The sequence below is a fragment of the Chelonia mydas genome, chromosome 19, assembly GCF_015237465.2.
Source record: "Chelonia mydas isolate rCheMyd1 chromosome 19, rCheMyd1.pri.v2, whole genome shotgun sequence".
Taxonomy (NCBI): Eukaryota; Metazoa; Chordata; order Testudines; family Cheloniidae; genus Chelonia; species Chelonia mydas.
Window position 1 is genome coordinate 1,872,827 of NC_051259.2, and position 21,979 is coordinate 1,894,805.

The 21,979-nt window shown below is 48.4% G+C and overlaps 1 protein-coding gene across 2 annotated transcripts in view; it reads left to right on the plus strand.

Annotated features, from left to right (window-relative positions):
• Nucleotides 1-1,036: 1,036 nt before the first annotated feature.
• Nucleotides 1,037-21,979, plus strand: part of GRIK3 (glutamate ionotropic receptor kainate type subunit 3) — a 228,881-nt gene continuing 207,938 nt past the window's right edge. The window contains exon 1 of one of the 2 annotated variants that reach the window (XM_007060684.4): nt 1,037-1,616. In XM_007060684.4, the coding sequence (XP_007060746.2) occupies nt 1,502-1,616 (115 nt within the window). In that variant the 5' untranslated portion in view covers nt 1,037-1,501. The remainder of the gene's footprint in view (nt 1,617-21,979) is intronic. The other variant, XM_027823121.3, reaches the window with a different exon arrangement.

A 21,979-nucleotide genomic window follows, 5' to 3' on the forward strand; every position in this document is an offset into this window, starting at 1 on the left:
TAACTGCTCAGCGAGAGGCCGGAGACATCAGCCCTCCCGACAATGCGAGGTGGTTTTGAGCCTACCGCCGGGGAACTGAAAAGACAAGGCCAATGAGAAGGATGGATGCTCCTTCTGGGCTGTGAGTACGTCTGTAAGAAAACTGAAGAGTCGCTCCTCGGATGTTCCAGGCGATGCAGTCGCCGACAGCCGGCAAACGCGAGCGACTGGGGATGATGGAATAGGTCAAACTATTGAAAAGAGAAAAATAAACGCACCGCAGCCTGGCCCCAGCAAGCTGACAGAGCAGCCCGCTCACCTAGTGAATTTCCAGCCCTTTGTCTCTGTCACGGAGGTCATTCAACGCCTATAACTGCGTAACTCCTGGCTGCTTTGCAGCGCCGGGACTCCTGTCACCTCCCACCAGAGAGGGGGGTTTAAAATTATTATTATTGTCCTCACCCCCATCCCCTTTTCCTGCCCGCAAATAAACTCCGGCCGCAGGATGCTCAGTCTCTGCCCTCTCCCTTACATCCAGCCTCCTTGAATGGCTCCATCCGTAGCCTGGCCAGGGCCAGGAGGCGCTGCCCCGGCGGGTCTCCCTGCTCCAGGCTGAAGGGATGCTGCCAGGAGGGCAGCCCCCCTGCAAGGCAGCCCCAGCCTGGCCGGGAGGGGAGCTCACGGTCCCCCGGAGAAGTTTCCCACGGTCACTGTCCGGGCTGCCGGAGGGGGGCTCCCTCCCGCAGGGACACCCCTCCCCGGGCACCCCGCTGCTGCGCCCCCTCCCACCTCAGCCCAGGGCTCCAGGGAGGGGGACAGGCTCGCACGCGGCCGGGAGCAGCCCCCCAGGCTCGCGCCCCCTCCCGCGGGTCGCAGGCTGCGCGGGCTCCGCAGCCGCGGCCCTTCTGGGCGCCCCGGTGCGCCCGGGCGCAGGGCTGCGCGTGTCCCGGTACCTGCGCCCCGGCGGCGAGGAGCCGGAGCCTCCATTGTCCCCCGAGAAGCTGAGTCGCCCGCCTGCCCCTTCCCAGCCCCAGCTGCTCGGGGCTGCCCGCCCCCCGCCTCCCCTGGGGGCTGCTCCTTGGGGTGGGGGGTTTTCATCCCCCTCCAAACTCTGCTCCCCGCCCCGTGTGTGCGCGCGGGTCTGTGTGTGTGTGTGTTTGCGCGCGCGTGTGCGTGTGCAAGACTCCACTCCAGGGCTTGGTGCTCACCAGCGAGAGCAGCAGTGGTAGGAGGGGACAGAGACTCCGGCAGGCTGAGCCGGAGCAGCCAGAGCCTTCCTGCCGGTGGCACCCGGCTCGGCCCGGGCACCCAGCGGCGGGGCTGAGCGAGCGGCGCTTCCGCGGGAGCGGCACGGCGCGGGCTGCAGCGCCGCGTACGATGAGCCGTGAGCAGCCTCCCCGCGCCCCGGCCGGCCCGCTCCGCCTAGCCCCGGCTCCCCGCTCGCTCTCGGGCTAGCCCTGAAGTCTTCGGGTCGCGAGGGGACCCCCACGCGCAACTGGCCGGGAGGCGTTTTCCCCCAACGATGCCCCACTTCTGGCTCGCTCTGCGGGGTGCGCTTGTGGAATACTGGGCAGGGCTCCTGCTTTGCACCGTCTGGGTTCAGGAGGCGCCCGGGATGCCGCATGTCATCCGGATAGGTAAGAGCGGCCCTCGCCCCCGGCTCCTCTCGCGGGGATGCGGGGGGCTGTTTGCTCTCTGGGGCTGGCGGCGGGCGTGGAAAGGGCTTGCCCCCGGTCTGCTGCGATTTCTGGCGGCTGCCAGGCCGGCCAAGTGCACTTTCCGAAGGAAGCAGCCCAAGTGCCAGCCCGACCCGGGGGAAAGGTCCTGTTCGGTGGGGCAGGGAAGGAGGGGGAGAGGCCGAGACCCACCGGCTGGCTGGGATGCTCCAGGAGGCTGGGGGGCGGTTGGCTGCTGCTGGCCCACGAGGCGAGATGTCCAGGGGGCAGCTCTGCCGGCAGCGATGGGGCGGGGAGCGGTTTGGAAGGGCGGCAGGACACCTCGGGGGTGAAAGATGCAGGGGCGGGTGTTTTCGGGGAGATCCAGCTGCGGGCTTGTCAGGACTGGGTCGGTGACTGTGGCCAGGAGGCAGAGTCGCCCGCGGTGGCTCCTCTCTCGGCTTCCCGCGGCAAAGGGGAGCTGGCCAGTGTCCAGCGGGCGGCATGCCCCGGGAAGGGGGCTCAGCAGAAGGGAAAGTTTGGGCAGGGGCTTCTCCTCTGCTCGGTGCTGTGGAGGAGGGGGGCTGGCCTGGGGCTGCCCCAGAGCAGGAGAGGGGCTGCGCGCACACGGTGGGGTGTGTGAAGCTGCAGGAGGAGGCGTGAGCGCTGGCGGGGCGCTGAATTCAGACTCCCCTTGGCTCTGGCTGGTGCGAAGCGCTCAGCGGGGCGTGGTGAGCAGCTGGGCACTTGCTACGGCGGGGGGGGGGGGGGGGGGGGGCAGCAAACATGCGAGTGCATTGGACTGAACGCAGCTGCTGCTCGTAATTTTAGTTGCTTGAGGCTGAGGTGGGAAGGGGGGTTGCAGCCCTAAAAGGACGAGCGATCAAATGCTGCGACTCCCACTGACTCTCCGCACATGGCAGCTAAAGCCGGCAACTGGTGCTGGCGGCCACGTTTGTTCTGTGGAGTGACTGAGGTTACGGGGAGGTTTTACGTTTTGAATAATGTTGCCTAAAGTCATGGCACGGCCGGGGATGCAGGGGAGAGCCACAGATGCTCTTTAATTAAAGATGCAATTCTGAAGTGTGGGACGTCAGGAAGGCGCTGTTCTCGCTCGCACTCAGTCCACATACACCCAGCCTTTGCGCTTTCTGGTTGTGTGTTTTTGGTGCACGAATCCAGGGGTTTGCTCCCCGCCACATGACGCAGCTGTCATTCGCCTTTTACAAAGGGACCCTCGTGGCCGAGCAGGTGTCAATGGAAGGACAGTGGGGATGAAAACAGAGAGCAACAGGGACCCTATTTGCCCAAATGCAACTTAACAGCAGCCCTCACCAATGTCTGTCAGAGGGAACCGACGTAGCTGGACCACAAATAAAATCCTGCCACTTTAATTTTTTTTTAAGTTTCAAATATTTATATCTGTGTATATACATTTCAGCTTCTTACTTGCTGCCCATTGGATTTTACCGGTGGTAGGTCCACTTGGGGATATAGAAATCACAGAAGAGCTGGTAGGTGCTTCAGCACGGCTAGCTTAGGGCCGAGGTGTAACCTCTCCACCTATGGAAAGGTTTCAAATGACCACACGCCCTAGCCTGCCCCATGGACTGATGGCCCGACGCAGGGAGACCGAGCACCTGCTGCTTCTCGGAGTAAGATCCTGCGGCCCTGAGGCCGGATGCTGCAGTTGTATCCACCCAGGCTCCTGTGCAGGTTCAGATCATCATGGATTCAGAGGGGGAAGGCTCAGGAGACGCCTGCACGGGTCCAACGGCAGGGTCAGGGGGGCCTTCGCAGCTTCGCTTCCTAAATCCAGTCGCCCTGGGGTTCTCTGAGGGCAAAGCCCTGGATCCTGTGGGCAGGTTGTGCACTGAGGAGGCCCACGTGCGAGGGAGCTCCCCAGCCGAGGCTGTGTGAGCAAGGGAAGGGCTGCCGCTACCACAGTTCAGCGGTGTAACTGCAGATCTAGGGCTCTGAAATGCCCCTCCCTACCAGGGTGGTGGGAACTGTAGCACAGGGAGGGTGTAGACCCCTGCATGGGCTCCCTGATTCTGCGCATCTCCGTCTGCTCCGTGGAGCAGAAGCCCAGTGTGGCTAGCCTGACAGTTCTTACTCAGGCTAACTTCCCACCGAAGTTGCCGCCTGAGAGGGGACAGGCGTCTCGGGTTCCAGTCCTGCAGCTGGATACGGTTGCACAGGCATGCAGGGGTCCAACATTAGCAGATCCAATTGCAACCCTGGGCACTGGGAGTTGCAACTTGTGATCCAACTATCTCCACTGCCAGGCACCTGGTGCAGCCATGTCGTCCTGAACAAGGGGGCTGTCAGATGCTGCCATTCTGACTTGGTAGCGATTTAAGGACTGCACAAGGTGTAGGGCAGGGGAGAATCAGGCTCAGTCCCTTGACCCACCGTGGCTTGCACTGTCATCTGCCTAGCTCACCAGAGCTGCAAGCTGCCCCGTGATTTGCCCGGCCTTCTGAGATACTCAAGCAGACACTTGAAGGGGAGCTTACGGGAGTCACTGGGAGGGGAGGGTGCTCAGCACCATAAAGGATTAGGCCCATCTTCTTGGGACCTCACTGTGGCTCAAGGGAATTGTTCAGCGAGGCCGAGTGGCCTCAACCATCCAAGGAAAGTATTTTCTGTTGGAGCTTGAAAAGGCTCCAGGCCCTTGCAGCAAGAGCAGAGAAGAAAGGACACTTGACGTTCCGGTGCTATTAAAAAAAATCATCATGAACTTGCCACCTGGATCATTCTCACTGGTGGAGACACTGTGGGTCTGATTTGCCATTGCCTTGCCCTCCCCTACCCCAGTGCCAAATGCTACTGAGTCAGGTGGGCAGGGTTTTGCTCTCACACTAGCCTGGCATAAATGACCCCACAGTGAGCAGTCTGGCCTTCCTTCCCTGCAAACACCTCTGCCTACAGCCCCTGTCAGTGGTGTTATGGGTTGAATGGAAAGGGCTGTTTTTAATTTCTAAATGTAAAAAAGCCAAACTCCTATCTCTAGCAGAGCCTAACTTGGTTTTGGTCAATGAACTAGGAAAGTTAAAATGCAGAGAGGTGACTGAGGGTCTAGGGAAAGCTACAAATGCCTTAGTGACATTCGTTTAAAATTGCCATCATATTTTCCTCCCCTTGGGTTCAGTTGAAAAATGCAGATTTTTCTCTCTGCATTAATTTGCCTGTCAGTTTGTGCACAGCTACACCGATTCCAAATTCCGCTTTTAATGAATAGAGTACATTGGGACATGGAAAACTCCTGAAGAGGTAGCCTTTGCGCTTTAAAAACAGTCAAGTTTTAAAGGCTAGTTTGGTTTGAAATGAAACTGACAATTGAATATGTGCCATTTGAATTCTAGGGAAGGCATCCAGGACAAGGAAAGGAAGATCCAGAAAGCCTGTGCTCTCTCTCTCTCAGATCCTCATAATGGAGGAAAGGAGGGAGGGAAGAGATTGATAACACAGAAAATACATGCCTTGATTTATTATTAAATGGGAGTTTTCCCCAGCTTTTTCAGTATCTATTTGAATTTTATGTGATCCATCAAATATTTTCAAATATTACACAGAAACCTCAGATTAGACCTTCTATACAGTCAAGTGGCTGGATTCATCTCCCAGTTATACCGGGGTAAATCCAGAGTAACTCCACTGACTTAAGTGGAATTACTCCAGATTTCCCCCCCCCCCCCCCCGCCACTGAAGAGAATTTAGCCCCCAGTGGTTTGTGACAGTCAGACTCTGGATGTGCATGTAATCAATGGAATTACTCTTGGTAGGAAGTGCTGCACTTGATAATAAGTATTTGCAGCGTCATGCCCAATCTGTAGTAAAAGCTGCTGCTCTGAATGTGTATAATATGATTACGCTATTTTAAACAGCATATTTATCTGGCCTTTCTGTTCAATTAAAAAAGCAGCCGCAGCTCTCTTCATCAGTGGTAGACGAGAGCTTGATGCCATCTTGTAATGTCCGAAGTCACTAACCGGAACAATGCGAAGTGTTGTTACTGCAGATGACGTCACACTTAGGATTTCCAGCATGTCCTGTTTTTAACAAATTAATTTTAGTTGCTTCAGAAACTGTAGAATTATGTCAATGCAAGACCAGAAAGCAAAACCTACGTAGATATGAACCAGACAACATGAACGCAAGACTAATAGTAAATAATAATATACAAGAGGGAGAGTGAGTGGTAGAAATTAATCCACTCTTTGAACGTTTGCAATTTTTGGTTGCCTAGTCTTTTGTTATTATGAAGCACCAGCACTGTATATGTCCTGAGCCCAATCCGACGGCCTTAATGCACATGGGTTCTCCTACCGGCTTTCGTGGATTACTGCAGTGAATAAGGGCTGCAGGACCATATCTTTTTCTTAAGTGCTCAGTGATATGTAGGTGCAAATTACTTGAACTTGTGCTTTCATTTCTTATATTGTCACCAAAACCCTCGGTACGTACATACCACATCCTCCTCTCTGCATACAGGGAGCTATTGTCTGGAGCGAATTTCATTGTGTTTTCTGAATATTTGAAATGATTCACTTTCCCCTTCATTTTTCTTCAGCTTTACATTTTTATTTTTTTTTTTGGTTACTCAGATTACATTTTTCTTTTTATTTATTTCCATAGATGTTATACTTCAAGCGTGATAGAAGGGCTCAATCCTATGTTACTGAAGTCAGTGGGAATTTTGTCATCTACGTCACTAATAACAGGATTGGGCCCTGACTGAACTTTTAAAGAAACGGTCTTAGATAGCTGAATGATAGGGCTTTGTCTCTTATTTTCTCTTTTTAAATTGTGTCGGGTAAGGGAAGAGGTCAGGGCATCGATTCTTTGGGTGATTTGCAAGTAATGCAGGAGAGAGAGACAATTGGATTGTAGTTGGCAGGGAAAATGATCATTGATTATTTTGTATAAATATGTAGAAAATAAATTTGGTGCATAATTATCCTTCCCTGTGAGATCAGCTTTTTCATGGCTTATTATTGTGTGTCTGGGATATTTTTAAAACCAGATTTCTAGTTTCAGCAAAGGAAGTTTTATTTTTTAAAAACCCAGATTTCCCTAGGCAAGAGAGATGTCTTCTAGTAGGGATCTGCGCTGAATGCTATGGGATTTGTGAAGGCTGCAGGAGGTAATTCTCAGAAAGGCTGGTCAAGTATTATTCTATTTGGCTCAGCTTGATTAATAGTTTGGAGAAATTCTTGTTTCAGTGAGAGGGTGAGGGGAAGCGTTAGACTGAGTTATTGCAGGGCCGTAAAACAGGAGTTCACAGGTGTGAGGGGTTGCTAGGTTTTGCCTGCCTTTTCCTAAATAGCGTAGTTGCTGGCCCCAAGCCAGTAGGTAAGGGTTTGTATTCAGGGGAGATCCTTGCCCTTAATCCAGGGTGTATATGGGATAGAGACCAACCCTATTCATCCTTCTATCATGAAAGACTCTAACATCTTATTTACATAGTTATTTTGTATAAGCCTCTCCTAATCCTACACACAGAGACAGAGGGCCAGACTCCAATTAGCTCCAGTTTTCTGCCAGTGGAGCCGGGCTGGCTTCAGCGGTGCCGGATTTACACTGGTGTGAGTGAGATCAGGCTCAACCCCACACAGTTTGCAGCAACTCTCCCGAGTCCACTGCAACTCAGTGTGTCACTGTAGCCGAATGGGCCGGCACACTTGTCTTTGAGTTTGGGAATCACTGAGTGTGAAACAATGAGAAATTTCTTCCAGTGACTGGTGATGCGATGAAACATTGGTGTGTAGGAGCAGACAGAAGCTGAATGAAGATCAATATGTTTCCCCCCACCCCTGGAAGCAAATCGCTTTAGACAAGTGGCTTCCTGCCACCTGGGATCAGCATACAGTCTTAGAAAACATTAACTTGAGGAATCTTCCCTTCCAGCCAAGCTGACTGCACAAATTCCAGCCATTTTATTCTTTAACGGCTGTGTAAACAGAAAGAACTGAAACTTGAATTTCACTGGGCTGAGTTAGCATGAGTTAGTCAATGCCAGCCTGACTGCAAAATGCACCTTGGCCCAGATTCTGACCCATTTACATAATTGGTGTAAATCTGGAGTGACTCTTTAGAAGTCAGTGGAGTTACTTCCAATTTACAAAGGGGTAAATGAGATCAGAATCTGGCCCCCTCTTGTATCAATGAGGGACACAAGCCCACACAGGCAAATTGATTTCCTTGGGATTCTCTGCTTGTTAGCACGTTGCATTTTTGCAAGTTAAGACCTTTTTTTAAATCACTTTTCTGCTTTTGTGGCCTTTTCTGTATTTCCAACACCAGGCACCCATCGCTCCATCTTTTTATAACTGAAAATGTTATTTCGGGTCACAAGATCCTTTGGGTCGAATAGTATGTTTTAGTGATTTCAGCAGACTGTACAGGTGGCAAACTGTTGGTGGCATATAAGTTCTCAATACATCTGAATCACAACATTACTTCTTTATTGCAGAGAAGTCTAATGGTTTGATCTCAGCTTCCTCTTGAGAAACTCACACAGGATATTAAGATGAAACATGAAAACTGACCCCAGTTAAACATAGGAATAGGAGTCCAGCTGAAATAAATATAACCTCTTGTGTGCAGCAGCTGCGGCTGCTTCCTCGAATGAAACAGACACTTTCTCAAGACTCTGTGTGCACTGATCCATAGACCCCTTTGCACAAAGTGAAACTCACTAGGTTTACGTAGAACTGAAATGATGCATAAGTTTTGGATGGAGTCTGCATGGGGTGAGTTTCACCACTCAGTCCTTAATGGTAATGGGGCCATTAACTCTGGCACCAGGTTCCGTACGGTCTGTCACGAATGCCCCGTAATAAAGGCTGGATCGTTAATTTCGTGCCTTGCCACCTGCTGTGCAAACCCCTCCTTTTTATCTTGATTTCTCCTTCACTGGACCATTTCTGTTTAAAGAACTAAATGACGGTTGATTTTTAAACCTTCGGCCTGCTTATGAGAAGACTGTTAAAAGCCTTTTTGATTCTATAATGCACAGAGCAATAGTAAAACCCGACCAATCTACAGCAAAGCTGTCTCTCTCTTCTTTTTGTAACCTGAGCACTTCTTTAATATGGATAAGGAATTGCATTAAATTAACCATGCTAAATAAAATGTGGGCTTGCCCCATGATAATCTGTTGCAATATTGCCAAGAAACTAAAAAGCTGGCATTTAAAGAGAGCTAATGTTTGCGGAGTGCTTATTCTCTCATTTCAGCAGAGGGCAGTGTTTTTCATTTACAATTCAAGTGCTTTGTAGGTATGGCTGAAAATATGATTTTCCCTACTTCTCTCCTTCTGGCTGTTGACTGTAGCTCCTTCATATTAGCCAGCATAGCTAATTTACAACCATTTGCAAGGAAAGGGTTTGCCAACCTAGCTAGACTACGAGTGTCTCTGATGGAAATATAATATGAAATAAAACCCCAGGTTGCAGAGACTATTGGTTGTGAACATTAAGTCTACTTATCCAATGCACTGCATTTCCCCTCTCCTATAATGCTATATATTCTTCTCTCTCTCTCTCTCTCTTCTTGGCTAACGGTTTAATGTAATGCAGTCTAGACAGCTTTTCTTTGCATTCTCAGAACATGGACTGGTCAGAATCTCTGTGCAACACAGATAACAGCTAGAAAGCATCAGAACCTACTTTAAAAAAACAGACAAACCCAGGAGGAATTCAGCACCTGAAAACAAGGTTAAAAATTTGTGCTACTGGCAGTGTTGCCAAATGGAATAAATGTGGAGTCAGGAATAAGGGATTTTTGCTGAAGCAGATAGGCTGAGTTTGGTCCTAAAGCTATTTGTATCTAAGTTTGCTGAGACTCTGCATCTACGTCTGTCTGTCTGTACTGCCTTTGAGGGAGGTTGGTGATCCATCATTACACATTGTGGGGTGCTCTCTGTCTTAACACACACAAGAGTGTTCGCTCTTTGAGCAAGGACTGCCGTTTCTTGTGTTTGTGCAACACATGCCACAATAGAGCCCTGGCCTGATGGGACTTCTGAGCACTACTGCAATGTTTAATAACAACAGCAAGAGGGTATTTGTTAGTCTGAACATTAAATCAAATCCAAAGGTGACGTCACAATCAGGAGAGCTTTAAGCATGGGGTAGGCCCAGTTCTGTACTGCATCTTTATTCTAATGACAGCATTCTGCATTCATTCTACTTCGGATTTTCTCTTCTAACCCCCTTTCCAAAACCTCTGTCCTCACTATTTATGTGCACCAGCCACCACTTAAGTCACACGTCAGCAGCGTCCAGAGCCTCCGCATGCTGCACTGTGAAGCTAGGAACATTCTCCTTTACGTTACAGTTTTATTTCTTTAGCTTTCATTGCGGACAGGGAAGTTTCACATGCCAAGTGTCACCTGAGATGTTTAATCATCTCTGGTGCATTGAAATCCTCAGGCCCAGGAAGACACTATATATTCTGCTACAACTTGATAATTTTACGGCACAAATATATTGCCATGGACTGAGCTGGTTTGTTCCGACAAGGAGAGAAGGTGGCTGTGATCAATAAAAAGCAGGATTTTCACAAGTTGCCTAATGGAGCTGTGGCATGAATAATTCCATGACTCAGCTCAGATTTTCTCTACCGATATGCCCAATTGTTCTTCCTTTGAAATATAATTTAAAGAGATACTACAGCAAACAGCAATTAGCAGTGATAAAAGGCTACACCACCACATCATTATTAAACAAGTCTATTACGCTAGCACTCATATGCCCCAGTCAGGATCAGGGTCCTATAGTGCTCAGCACTGTACACACATAACGACACGCTCACCGCCCCGAAGAACTTACACTCACAAGTCTCTTTTCTAGTGCTTCCAAATGCTCGAGAGCCAGCCAAGCATGGGTTACCAAGATAGCAACAAGGTTTGGAAGTGCCATAAACTCTCCTGCTTCAGAGTATGAGACAACTTTTAACAAATGGGATCAGGAAGGCACTCATCCGAGGAGCAGATTATCCCATAACACCCACTGTAGGGTTTCAGTTTCCTGCGCCTTCCTCTGAAGCAGCTGGTGTTGGCCACCGTCAAAGACAGGATACTGCGCTAGATGGACCCCTGCGTTGATCCAGTCTGGCAACTCCCATGTTCCTGTGTTTAATGATGCAGAACCTGCCTGGGATCTGAATGCCATGCTCAGAGATAGGCTTTCTTAGTTCATATCACATATGGAGTGAAGCATAGGCCCATAGGCACAGCATACTGTGCAGAGAACAACCCTCCCCCTTTGTTCTTTAGCTCACGGTGACATTCAAATGCAGCCACTGCAGCACAATGCTGTCAGACTTTCCTCCAGCCGTTCCTTTCCAGTCTGTGCCATTTATCCAATGGCATTTATCTACTTCCCGTTGACTGACCACCTCTATGCATCTGCTCTGAGCTTTGTCCTCTCGCTCCTCTGGCCTGACCCAGTGAACGGCAGCACACACGGAATCCACAATTTCCTTGTGATGCGAAGCCCCACAGGAACACCTCGAGCTTCTTGCTGGGCTGAAGTTTCCTCATTCTCTAGCTCATGGCTGGTATTGCTGGGAAAATAAAGTTAGTCAAGGGATCTTCCTCCTCCTGGGTGAGTGCCAGCACAAGGCTTCGAAAACCAGCTGGTTCCCCCTTCAGTCCTGAGGGCTGACGTGGTGCCCAGATCTTGTGCCCGGGGTGAATTTCACCCCCTATCCATTCTGCTAGTGGCAAGAATGAGACCCGTGTGTTCTTGCTGGGTTAAAGTGTTTGTGCTTTAGTTGCAAAGGGCTTGTGAACATTTATTCCAGTCTTCCTGGGCAACTGGACCATTCTACTCTGCTCACAGGCCTGCACCACTCTAAAGAAAATATGCCTCTGAATCCCTGAAATTACATGAGAATCTGGAGTTACAAAGGGGGAAAGCAAAGTTTTTCAGTAGTTGCTTAAGGCATTGCTCATTTGATTTTGAACATTCAGGGAGGCAGCATGGCCTAATGGATAGGGCACTAGACTTTAGCTCAGGAGACCTGCATTCAATGCTTGGCCTTGCCACTGAGTGACCTTGGGCAAGCTACTTCACGGCTCCGTGACTCAGTTTCCCCATCTGTAAAAGGGGGATAATGATACTGACCTCCTTTGTAAAGTGCTTTGAGATCTACAGTGGAAAAGTGCTGTGATCTCTATTGTTAGTTATACACTACTATATATGTTATACTGAAGGCCATTGTCACAGAATACTTCTGAGAGTCACGTTACAGATGAATTATTATGCATTAAGGATGCACAGTTCACGTCTGAGTGCTTTCTGATTTTAAATGGAAAATTGGGATTATGTTAATTCACCTAGAATCTTTTAATTGGTGCCTGATGCTGGAAGCCTATCAGTTACTGAGCTTTATTGAATTGTTTTCTACCACCACATGTGAATCAGGGTACCTGGCAGGGGAGTGCTCAGCTGTGGGGGTGGGGGGAGGAATCAAACTTGCTGAGCATGCTAAAAAAACACAAAAAAAGGGTTGCGGGGAGGGGCAGAGTCATTCTGAAAGGGCTGGGGAGACTCTGAGCACAGGGCAGATGAAAGGTTTATGCAGTCCGTTCAGAGAACTGTCAGGTAATGAGGCTATGGGCAAAAGCATGGGAAGAGAATGTCCCCCTGGTGATCATACAGTTTAAAATAATGAGCTGGAGAGGGCTCCTGTGGGAGTGGTGGATGAAATTCTGAAGCCGTTGGCACAATGCTTAATCAAGCGAAAGTAAAAGAAAAGGCGGAAGATACAAGATTCCTGGCTGCCTGAATAGAGGTTCCCAATGAGTGGGAGGCGATGTCATCTGGCATTATAAAAGAGCCGACTGTAAAGTGACTGCAGAGTTGAAAAGACCACGCTAGCTAAGGTGAAGGGGCAGTGCAACTGAGAAAAGCTGCAACGATCTTTGTGACACACAAAAACTGGAGAAACCTGGACTTTGGTTCCCAGTTATGATTCATTCCCTTTACTCCAGGAGCATCCAGGGGGCAGGTGGCTGGCAGGGACAGCCCTGGGGAACGCTCCCCCAGCCAGTGTAATGAGAGTGTGAATGGCTGTATGCTAGCCCCCAGTGGGAAGGTGTGGCGGGGGACCGGAGGTGGCTAGTTGGAATTGAAAGGGGGTACAGCCATGGAGGGTTGTCAACTCTGGCTGAAGCTATTCTGGGGAATTTTTTTCTCCAACATGACAATGTCATTTTTTCAAAATAGCCTATTAGAATTTCCTGGATTGCTTTCAGTAGTCACTGGGAGATCAATGCCGATTCCAGGAGACTCCAGGCCAATCCTGGAGGGTTGGTAACCCTCCAGCCCTGGTGCTTTGCACTTTGGTTATTCTGGTTGTCTAAAGCAGGGGTAAAGTACAGCAGCCCTGGGGGTTCTGGTCATCCCCCTCCTCCAGGCCCAGAATTTGGGAGGTGCAAAGGTGGTTAAAGTTCCTTTAGCCCCCAACTCTGCTGGGCCATGTCTCCTGAGAGGCAGAGCTCAATTTAGCCCCAGCTCTTGTCCCCACTGATTTAGACAGTGGCAGGCCTTCAGTCTGCTTTTTTCACTTTGAGATCTAGATGGGGAGGATTTATCGGCAATTCACTGAGGAATCTAACCCACAGATTTATAAGGCTCCAGTCACCTGGTTATCTAAATAACAATATACAGTTCTGAAGGAAACTAAAGTGGGGCAGATGCTGGACCCAGCCCAGGGTTAAAAAATGGAGACTGAAGAATATTCGGAGACTGTGAGGATTTTAGGGTAGGGACCACGTTTTCCAATGTGCTCATATGGCCCCTAGAACAATGGGGCCCTGATCCCACCTGGGACATCTGGGCACAGCTGTGATATCACTATTTCAGAATAATTTGCATGAAGAAATGCTATGTGAAATTAGAGAGAGCAAAGCCAAATGGGCTTCACGCAGCCTCTCCTTGTTTGTAATCCTAGTGCTTTATGAGGATCATCTTTATGTAACTCCTTTATGGAGGAAACAAGATGTCACTGTCTGGCAGCAGTGCAGTGCACTCTAGCTCATTAGATCAGGAAAAGAATCTAGGCCATTACTTATTTCAGACTTACTTCTTTTTTTATGGTCTAACAAACAGGAAGGTTTGTCATATCAGCTCCAAAGAGGCGGCTGCATTTCTCTTGAGATGCGTTAATCCCAGTTTATGTCTGGTGGGATGATTTGGTATCACAATGATCACCTGAAACAAAAACAAACCAACCCCCGAACAACACCCCAAAATAAAAATAGGCCCCTTTAAAAAGTTTTGTGGGTAGCGGCTGTTTCCTGCCTGCCTGTGCCAGACTGATTCACCCCCACACCAAAACACGGGATATTTGCATCTTGGATTAGCTGGATGAGAAATATTTGTAGAAGTTAATTTATTGCTAGGGAAAAGAGCCTGGAGACAGAGGCCGTCTGCGCACTCTCAGAACAAGTCCAGCTCCCGCAGAGGGGGATGATGTGGTGTCTCTGCCTGCCGGCAACATACTTTAGCTTTATTCGCTTCTCTTCTCTTCTAGTTATTTAGGCCCTGATTCAGGAAAACATCTCCATTTTAACCCATGCTCAACCCACCTGAAATCAATGGATCTTATGTACTTATCTAATTTCAAGCATTTGCTTATGTGCTTTTCTGAATCTGGGATTTATATTCCGGCCAGCACTATGGGATCTAACTACCGATCATGCCTGGATGAACCACCTTTAGGGCTGTCCAGTCTCCTGATATACGGTGGTGCCGGGCACATCACAAATGCTTGTTGAGACTGATCAGCCGGAATGAGCTTTCAGTCCTGAATAACTGCTCAGACTGAATATAAGAATGTCAATTCATGCCATGATGGTGGTTTGTGATGTCCAGTAAGAACTGGACTGAGACTGTATTGGGGTATTGGCTGGTCCTTGGGTGGTAATGACATTTGCTCACTCCAGCATGGCCTTTATCAAACAGGGGACTTAGAGATGAAAGGCCCAAGCCTCTGAGCCAGCCAGTATTGAGTTGCACAGGAATGTGTCATTCTAAAAACACCAGTTGTAGAACAAAAACCAAACACTTTTAAAGACCCAAGAGTGCAGCATGATGAGAGAACAAACGTCTGTTGCAGGTTGTTAAATGACTGTCATTTCTTACATGTCTCTTACAATGAAACAGTAAGTAAAATATGGAATAACCCACAAATTTAGGTGAGTTATAGTGTCTGTTGGGATTGAGTGTTAGACTTGTCAGTTACTTTTCGCAGTAAATTCAGAACACTCAGAAGTAAGTCACAGTAGTAGTTTTAAAATCCACCATCTGGCTGTGAAATAGAAACTTCCTCTGCTAGAAACTACAGCTGTGTGGGTACATATCTATTGTAATTTTTCCAATGGCTGCAACAGAAGTAGTACTTTATAAACTGGGCTGATTTGCGGATGAATGGAAGGAATGCTCACAGCACACGTTCAGCCAAGGAGTTCAGAGTCGATTTTCAAAAAGGCTGAAAGGCCCAGCCTCTCTTCCTGCAAGTGCATGTTGCACATGGAAAATTTGCACCTGCATTTTTGCATTTGCAAAATGAATCTCAGATGCAAAACAGAGTAACTTTCAGCTCTAGCTGACTTATTTCTCTCTCTTGCTGGTGTAAAACTGTCCTTGCAAAAGGGAAGCTGGCCTTTTGAAAATTTGGCTTTTAACTCTGTCAGACAAGGACAACATGTGCCTCCATCCGTGGTTTTTGAAAGGGGAGATGTGAGTCTTCCCACTGCCAGAAAAAGCTTCTCTCGTAAGTTGCACAGGTGCTACTGTGAAATCTGAATGTCTTTGGTTCAAGTCTCATGTGGGGGTAAATTATTCACCCCTTATATATCCTGTAGGAAGACAGGCTGGTAACTCCTCCAATGAATATTAAATCAGAAGAAATCTATTCTTGTTTCTAGAACTATTTGTATCTAGTATGTAACTTGAGAGAATTTTGGAAAAAGCAGCAAGACACTGAAAGAAGTTTTTTGGTTAATATTCTAATATGTGTGCAGGTGAAAGGTTCCATAGTCTTTACTGTTGAGAACATAAGAACAGCCATATTGGGTCAGACCAAAGGTCCATCTAGCCCAGTATCCTGTCTTCTGACAGTGGCCAATACCAGGTGCCCCAGAGGGAATGAACAGAACAGGGAATCATCAAGTGATCCATCCCCTGTCGCCCATTCCCAGCTTACAGCAAATTGAGGCTAGGCACACCATCCCTGCCCAGCTTGGATAATAGCCATTGATGGACCTATCCTCCATGAACTTATCTAGTTCTTTTTTGAACCCTGTTATAGTCTTGGCCTTCACAACATCCTTTGACAAGGAGTTCCACAGGAGAATGAAGAAATAATTACCCCCACAACAGTACAACCTCAGACATTCTCTTATAGACTCTCCCCATGCCTTCACCCCCTTCCAGTATCTACAGCATGACCTGTAGGGACCACCCTAGGCATAAAACAATTCAGTGTCCATGGCCATACTGTCCTTCATCTATTCTGCCTTTGGCTGTTCTGCTGAGGCTTCAAACAAGGCAGCTAGTGGGGATAGTGACAGCCTTGAAGAACTGGGCTGAGGTGACAGCAATCTCATTTCAAACAGGGCACCAGAGCAGACAACACATGGCAATTGTGTTGAATGTGTAGAACTGGGCCAGTTCCTAGGCTGACTGAAGTCAACAGAGATTCTTCCATTGGCTTTAACGGGGATGGCGTGTGACCTGGAGACTTGAGAGATAGCCAAGTGCTGTAGTTCCTGGTACTGATTTGCTGAGCCATTTGAATCCTCTCCTCTGGCTCCTGAAATGGGATGGTTGCAGTGGGCAGTATCAAAGGCCGTCCCCCGGGAAAAAAACATCCCTCCGTTAGGAATTTCCTCTCTAAAATACACCTGTTACTTTGGCCTTTGCTCTCATTTATTAGCACTGTTATCAGGCATTTGCATTTGCAGAGAGTTCTTAAAATGCAGCCATTCCTTGCTTGGTTTGTTTGAGCAGGGAGCTGGATGGAGACACGGGGCAGAACTCCCACTGGGAGTGAGCAAGGGAGGGGCTCCCAAACTCTCCTGGCTGGACCCCCCTTACTGGTAGATTGGCAGGTGGGTTCCTGTCCTGGCTCCACTCGCCAGGCACCATCTTCTCTCTGTCTTGCCTGGGTTTTGCCTTTTTTCTCCTTGTTTTGCTGCTGCTCTTGCTGTTTGCTGCCCTCCCCCCCTTCCTTGTTGACAGTGCCCCTGGGGTGGGCTGTCATCATTGGTGGCTCCTTGGTGCCCAGGAGGAGTACATTCTCCTAGCTGAGTCCTGTGAGAGCCTGGCGCCTCTGCCATGCAATCCTTCCCAGCAGGCATCCAGCGCTCTCCACTGGCTTCAATGGGCTGCGGATCAAGCCCTCCGCGGTGTCACATTTGCTGCGGGAAGCAGGGTAGACTTGGGGCCATGCAGCTTTGTGTGTCCTCGTTGCTCCTTTCTGACCTCCCTGGGCTAGACCAGGCCTCTGAGGCGGGAAGTGCTGCAGCATGGAGTCCTGACTAGAGACCGTGGGTTTCAGCCTCCCTGACTCTGACGCCCTCCCTGTGTAATGACAGAGCAGTGTCTGTGCACCTGAGCACCTGCCAGATACGTGCGGCACAATACGGTTATTCCGCTGAAACCCCTCTGCTGGCCACACAGCTTCGGGAAGGTACTTCTGTGGCTTAACACTGCAGAGATGCAAAGGGATATTCATCCATTGGACACGTAGCAAAAGATACATAACGACTAAACTTAGAAGCTGAGGCTTTTCCTTGCCTGCCTGAGACAGTGACTTCCTTCCCCAGATCTGAAGATGAACTCTGTGTAGCTCAACAACTTGTACCTCCCATTAACAGAAGCTGGTCCCATAAAAGATAGTTTGTCTCTCTCGTATCCTGGGACCAACACAGCTCCAACAGCGCAGAGATCGGGTCTACACTAAAAAGTTAGGTCGGCCCAGCGATGTCACTCGTGGGAAGCGGCGTAGTTAGGCCAACCTAATGCCTGGTGTAGCCAATGCCAGGCCGACGGAGGAATTCTTCCACTGACCTTGCTACTGCCTCTCATGGAGGTAGATTGCTGATGCTGACGGGAGAACACACTGCAGCTGTGACATTGTAGCATTTCAAGTGTAGGCAAAAACCCTGGGACAGACTTGTAATATTTTTGTCTCTCTCTTTTTAAAAAAAAACCAACCCACTGGATTCTCAGCGTAGACAATGATTTATTGAATAATCAATTTCCTTATCTACCTAATACTTTGAAGCAATCCATCAATGCCAGATAATCAATCTAGCCTGTGAGTGTGTGTGTGTGTTTGTCCTGTGTGTCTTGGTGTATCGTTGTCAGGGCCAATGAAGTTTTCATTTTCATATTATTCCTTTTTTCCCCCTATGGGTTTTGTTTATGGTGCATAAAGGAACATCACTCTGTTATATTATGCCTTACAAGCTTTACAGGGCAGGAGAGGGTTATGCAGTATGAATATAAAGGGCAATGCTATAATGCAAAGGGCAGTGAGACATTCTTAAACACAGAAGGATACACAGGGAGGTACGGAGATAAATCTAGGCAGATTACCACCCCCAGGTGTCATTCCCATTTATGGAGAGAGAAGATATTTGGTGTAACTCAGGCTCCAGGCCACTCAGCTGCACTCTCTGAATCTGCTTTGCATTCTGGGCCAGTTACATTTTTCTTTGCCTGACCTGTATCCTCTGCCCTGGCATCTTATCCTGTTCTCCAGAGGGTCTGCTATGCCGTGTGCTCAGAGTGCATAGAATTCACCCCCCTGCAGAAGGGCTACCACAATTCCACACCACTTAGGGGGTGACTAGGTCTTGCCTAAGCCTGTGGTTGCAGTCTGTGGACAGGAACTGACCTGCTTCTTCAGCAGGAGGGGCCTCCTAGGACTTTTATGGATAAAGACGGTCTGGTTCCCTGTGTCTAATGAAAGGGGGAATCAGGAAAATGAACCGTCGGAGGAGGCAAAAAGAGTGAAGCTTGCAAAGAAAGAGGGGAAGGGAGGAACTGAGGGGTGGGTTTGATCAGAATGGAGGTAGGATGCGAATTCTCCTCAAGTTCAAGGTTGTCTGCAGCTGGGATGCTAGTTCATGCCCGTTAGAAGGCCCTCTGGAGCCTGGGTTTCATCTGTGCTGCTACACTGCTGGAGGCCCACCGCTCATTTCTTCCTGCTCTCTGAGCTGGCTGAGCGGCAATGGATTTGCAGTTGCATACGTTCGTTTGTCATTTTCCGTGTACCGGATTCCATGCAGTGCGAGGGAACCAGGTCATCTGCCGGGCTGTGCGCAGAGACAGCATGTTCTCGTGCAGTGAACTGAACACTGGCCCACATGTACGGATTCTCGTTTCTAATCCCACCTCTGCCACTCACTTGGTAGGTGTCCTTGGGCAAGGTACTTAACGTCCCTTGTCTCTGTTTTCCTACTACCAAAACAGGAATACTACCTCACAAGAGGGCGTGACTGTTTATTTGCACAACTGTGGGGACCTGAGGCACCATTGTGCTGGGCGTAGTAAGAGACAGTCCCTGCCCCAAAAGAACTTACAGTCTAAATAGGCAAGCCAGAGGAAAGGACTTGTCCAGGATCCCACGGTCAGAGGTCAGAGCCAGGAATAGAACAACCCAGGTCTGCTGACTACCAAGCCAGTGCCCACTGCACTGAGCCACACTGCCTCTCTCATTCAGCTCCTTTGGGGATGAACTCAAATTCATACAGTGCCTTGAAAAATGCAAAGCACTATATAAATGCTAAGAATTACTGGCACAGTATAGTATTTATTTTTGCCAAATGCTATTGGAAACATTCTTATTTCTTGTCAGAACCTGATTAAAACTTAAAAGTAAGAGCTCTCAGTAGAGCCAAACTCCCTGCAGCAGATTGGACTCATCCACGGGATGTGTATTTTGTTCTCTTTTGCACCTTTTTTAAATTTGAAAACCCAGCAGAATTGCCACTTTTTAATTTTCCAACATCCTCAGGCAGAGGGACAAACAAATATTCATTTTTTCACACCCATAATTAAAACCATCACCCAGGAGATAGCTCTCCACTTAGCGGGGACAAGTGAAGTAGAATTCTGTGTATTCAAAAAGAATAGCATGCTCTGAGCCTAGGTAGAGTTTTCAGGTGAAATCCCGACCAATTGACAAAACTCCCATCGACTTCAACGGGGGCAGGATACCATCTATCTTGGGTATTTGAAAACCCTCCATAACTATAGTAACTGAACACCTCACAATCTTTAGGCCCAACCCCCCATCTGAAGCAGGGCAGTGTTGCTGTCCCATTGTACAGATGGGGAATTGAGGCACTGAGAGACTATGGGACAGATTTACAAAGGTATTTAGGTACCTAAAGATTGTACTCAATGGGAGTTAGGTGCTTAACCTGCTTAGGTGCTTGTGTAATCCCACTAGGCACCTATCTGCATCTTTAGGCTCAAAAATACCTTTGTAAATCTTGCCTTAAGGGACTCCCCCAGGATGTCTGTGGCAGAGCAGGGGATTTAACAGGGGGCTCTCTTCCATCCTTACTGCTTCAGATGGGTTGGATGATTTGTTAAACTCTGTGCCTTCCAGGGCTGGATGGCCTGAGGGTGGCGAGGTAATTTTAGGGGCATAGATCAGAACTCATGAGCTCAGGAGTGTTATTGACAAAGATTCATTTCTGAACAGAGGATGGAAATGATTCATTTCTGAACAGAGAGAACAGAGGCAATAGAGGATGCCAGTCTATGAATCCCACTTTACATCTTTTTAAGAGGGGAAAATACGATATATGCTATTTCCTGAGTATCTCCCCAACTCTTGTGCAAACATACCCAGGACATAACCCCTTCCAGCAAAGCGAGATGAATGCACCAGGGACTCAGGTAGAAAATAAGAGTCTCCTGGAACCCTGCAGGCCAGCACAGATGTGTAGAGCATGAAGGTTTCTGAAGCTGTGTGTTCATTGCTCTAATGCCCCCAAACTCACACTCCTGTCAGGGCAGCAGGACACTACACTGGACAATAATATAATCAGTGTGGGAACACTGGCCAACCCAATGCTTGGTAAAGGCTTAAGTGCTTCTCCTTTTCCCTCTATATTTCTATAGGCTTCAAAAAACAAGCCCACTGATGGAAAGGGCAAGATAGCTGGTTCTAAATCCAGGCAGGAGGAGGATACTGGAGACAGCCAGCATTGTGGAAGCAGTGCATGAGGACACAAAAGCATCTGATATCAGCTGGGCTTGGGTTTAGAAATGCTTGCAAGAATATTGCCCTCTTGTGGGACCTGAATAAATTCTGCTTTCAAGTGCTTGCAATCAAGCGAGGTGGATTTAATGAGCCCAAGTGGGCAAGACCTCAAATTTATGTTTAATCCAAAGGACTTCACCTTGTACAGAGCCTCCTAGCACCTGGCTAAGACACCGCCTCAATTGTATGGTGAATGGGAGGAGAGAACATCTCTCTAGTCACTAACAGCACTTCCTGCAACTCCTTGGTGGGCTCCAGCCAGCGGGTAACATGTAAGCTCTTTGGGGCAGGGACCCTCTCTGTGTTTGGTGTCTGTAGAGCTCCTAGCACAATGACAACTTGGTCTATACCTGGGGCTCCTAGGAACTACCACAATACAAATAAAAATAATTATTCAAAACCCTCTTCTCCTGCTATTAGACTCCCTTTAAAGGCATCGTACGGCTATAGTGTATTTAAATGCAAGGCAAATCTGCTCTCTACGGGCAGCAACATGTTTCACTCTTCATATTAATTCTTCAAATCTGTTAAAGATGTTCCCTGTTCTTAGAAACTTTGAAGATTTATGAATTATGTGTTGGCTGCATATGATATCCCCCAGGCTCCTTGTATACACACCCATACTGCTAGCGGTACTCAATATCCTCAAAGACCCATTTGTGCCTCACAGGGAAACGAGGGACCATTTTAATTCCCTCCGCCATATTTTCTGTATTTCCCTTCCAACATAATTTATTTCTGTAAAACCAAATCCTGCAGTGCTTAGTTTGATAAAACTCCAAATGAGATCAGTGGGCATTTTGCTTGAGGACGGCTCCGAGATTTAGCCCATAAATATTTAATGGAAATAGGATGATTTGTTTCTTTTAGGATTCTGGTGCTTATCCCTCACCTGACTGAAGCCTCTGCTTGTGACATCATAGTTCATTGCAATGGAAAGGACCATAATGTCTCAGAAAGGTAAAATTCACCCTGGGCAGGGGGCCAGCCCCAAACCTATGAACCTCTTTAGTACCATGTAAATACTCAAATTAAGA